Source organism: Capsicum annuum, unplaced genomic scaffold (genome assembly GCF_002878395.1).
Source record: "Capsicum annuum cultivar UCD-10X-F1 unplaced genomic scaffold, UCD10Xv1.1 ctg81910, whole genome shotgun sequence".
Classification (NCBI taxonomy): domain Eukaryota; kingdom Viridiplantae; phylum Streptophyta; class Magnoliopsida; order Solanales; family Solanaceae; genus Capsicum; species Capsicum annuum.
In genome coordinates, this window is record NW_025892665.1 from 1 (window position 1) to 2,781 (window position 2,781).

General features: G+C 37.9%; 2 protein-coding genes across 2 annotated transcripts; one reads left to right on the top strand and one right to left on the bottom strand.

The window, feature by feature from the left end:
- The first annotated feature begins 168 nt into the window (after nucleotides 1-168).
- LOC107853593 (F-box protein At3g07870-like) lies at nucleotides 169-1,078 on the top strand. Its single transcript, XM_047405844.1, has 2 exons — nucleotides 169-292; nucleotides 408-1,078. Exons 1-2 carry the CDS (start codon nucleotides 169-171, stop codon nucleotides 1,076-1,078), a joined length of 795 nt encoding a protein of 264 aa, XP_047261800.1.
- A 407-nt stretch (nucleotides 1,079-1,485) lies between these two features.
- Nucleotides 1,486-2,548, bottom strand: LOC107855544 (auxin-responsive protein SAUR68). The gene has a single exon (XM_016700565.2). The coding sequence runs from the start codon at nucleotides 2,051-2,053 to the stop codon at nucleotides 1,607-1,609; it is 447 nt and encodes a 148-aa protein (XP_016556051.2). The 5' UTR covers nucleotides 2,054-2,548; the 3' UTR covers nucleotides 1,486-1,606.
- Nucleotides 2,549-2,781: the final 233 nt, after the last annotated feature.

A 2,781-nucleotide genomic window follows, 5' to 3' on the forward strand; every position in this document is an offset into this window, starting at 1 on the left:
ACCATGTATAAATCAAGATTGCCTCCTCCCTGCATTTTGTTTTCGCGTGATCATGATATAAGTCAGCTTCTTGAACTCGAACCGCCTTGTGATGATTCTTCTTCTAGACTCCACAACAGACCTATTTTATTGAGCTGCCCTGAGTTTAACACACCAGTAAAACGCGGAATGGACATTCCAGTTGAGGATTACCCAATGTTGAGATTAATTGGTTCATGTAATGGATTTATTGGTTTGATGACTAATATATATGATATAAATACTTCAGTTTACATTAGTAATCCTCTTTTGGGTGAGTATTTCAAACTTAAGTTGCCCGAATTAGAGAAAAGTGTTTGTCGTATTTATGGATTTTGCTTTAGTGAAGTCTCTGGAAAGTATAATTTAGTGAGATCAGTGACTAGAAGGTCATCGTGAAGTATTAGAATTGGAGGTTTATACTCTTAGAGTTGATGAGAAATGGAGAAATTTGGGCCAAGTTCCATGTCCTGTATGGCATGATTTTGGACAGGTTTGTGTGAATGGGGCTCTTCATTGGATGGATCCCGTCGATAAGGACAGCATTTACTCCTTCGATATTGAGACTGAAAAGCTCAAGTCTGTGCCAGGTCCACCTGGTCTGGTATTTCCGTTCAAGCTTTTGACCCAAGCAGAGTCGCAGCGATCTACGTGTGCACCCTCGTGTTTGACGCTAGTAGAGTTGGGGAATTGTCTGTGTTTAACTGACGATAGTGGTAGCATTTATGGGCATATTGATATATGGTGGATGAAAGAATATGGAATAGCTGAATCTTGGACTAAAGTTCGCATTTTGACTTGTTTGGGGCCGGCTGGTTTTGGGCTTGATATTTGTTTTCAAAAGTATTTGCCGATACTAATCTGGAAAGATGGAGAAATCTTGATGCAAGGAAAAAAAGGCTCACAGCTACTTTCTTACAACCCAAAAGACATGACTTTTACGATGATCCCCATTAGCAGGGGTATTGGAACTATAGCGACTAGATATCTTCCAAGTTTTTACTCACTCAAGACTCTCGTGAGGGACAACTTTCAAAGTCTCAAATGTTTATCTGAATGAAAGCTGAGATAGTTTAGATATTTAGTCTGTCTTAATTCCTCCATGGTTTTGTGTTTGCTTGTACGTCTCTGGGTTCATTTGGTTTAGAACGGCTTTTACCGTTTTGTGGATGCTTTTGAATTCTGGTAGAACAACAACTGTCTGTATTATGTTGTCCATTTCAATACTCTTTAAGTTATGTCAATTGCAAAAGCCTCTAAAACTGCATTTTCTTTATTCATTTCATTCTGCACTCGTCTGAATTGAGCGACCTTCAAAAGGAACAAAACGTTGCGTATTAGTCATGCATATTTACTTTGAAAAGTGCAATTTGATAGGTAAAGGTACTTTGGTGCAGACCTTTGTTTTACCTGCAGTAAAATAATGCGACTCCAAGAAGAGAATGTTAAAACTTCGCAATTCCTAAATCGAAAAAATGAGGTCTATAGATCTGGTTTATTCTGTAATACTACAAGCTTTCATTTGCCTATTTTTCACCTAATATACAATATAGTTTGAGCTATCATTTACAAAACATGGTAGCATGACTCAATAAACAAGAAGTTGCTGGTTTTGACTTTCTTGCTGCAAAGAAGAAGTTGAACAGCAACATGAAGGAATTGAGAGGAGCAACGCCTTGTGAAGATCTCCTGCAGCTACACCATTCTTGATAAGTGAAATAATATAGTCCATGAAGGATGAATCGCATGGTAATGTAATGGGTCCAGCACTTGACAGGCCAAACTCTTCTTCGGATATGATTAAAAGTTGCCTGATGACCTCATTTTCAAGATAATCCAAGGGAATCACGAAGCGCATTTGATCAATTGTGTATACTACAAAATGACCTTTTCCGCCTATAGAGGGTGAGGACATACTGCAACCGTCAGCATCACTACCATTTCTTGTAAGTGAGATCCTCTTCCTCTGCTTGGCTGCAAGCTTCTGCCATTTCCTAGCCATTTTGATAAGTTTCTTGGTACTGATCATTGCCATTTTTTCTTTTTATGTGAAACTGGAAACAAGAAAGTAAATAACAAATTTAGAGAACTTTGATGGCTTAACAGATAATGTGTGTGCTTGATGATGAAAAGGCTCATGAAAGAGGGATTATTTATACAATTAGAGGTTACTGATAAGTTAGTTAGGCAAAGCCAGGTGCTGATGCCTGTTGGTCGTGTTGATATGGGGCCTTAAATTTGTGGATGAGTTTTTTTATTTCTTCCCTTTGATCAACAACCAAGTAGGCCTACTAGTTATGTTATCAGCTCAAACTAGGTATTTTTCACCAATGCCAATAATTTGAGACCATTAAATGAACAATTTCTGGTAGGACGCAAAACCATGTTCTGCGCTCTCTTCTTTGTCATGTAGATAGATGACCTTTAGGCTGTAGATTGACCAAAGTGTCTAGTGGAAATAGTTTATACAAAGTTTAAGGCTAATTTTAATGGTAGCTAAAATTGCCAATTTGAGATAAGCAGGAAGACCATGTGCTTTTGTTAGTATGGGACCTTAAGAATTGTGGACATGTCTGGTTGTTTAGTTTTAAGAAAAGAGGTTGAGCCCTATCTTTAAACCACGTGGTCCAGGTCTAAGTCATCAATTCTTGTGTCTTCTATTTTAGTGGTGTCTTCTGTTTCAAGTCCAACAAACTTATGGTGTTAATGCTTTGATAATAACAGACTAGGCAAAACCATGTGAAAACTTCATGTGTTATTGTC

Coding starts and splice junctions, on each gene's coding strand:
- LOC107853593 (XM_047405844.1), top strand. CDS start 169: ATGGACATTCCAGTTGAGGATTACCCAATGTTGAGATTAATTGGTTCA. Junction 293..407: donor CATTAGTAATCCTCTTTTGG/GTGAGTATTTCA, acceptor AGTGACTAGAAG/GTCATCGTGAAGTATTAGAA.
- LOC107855544 (XM_016700565.2), bottom strand. CDS start 2,053: ATGGCAATGATCAGTACCAAGAAACTTATCAAAATGGCTAGGAAATGG.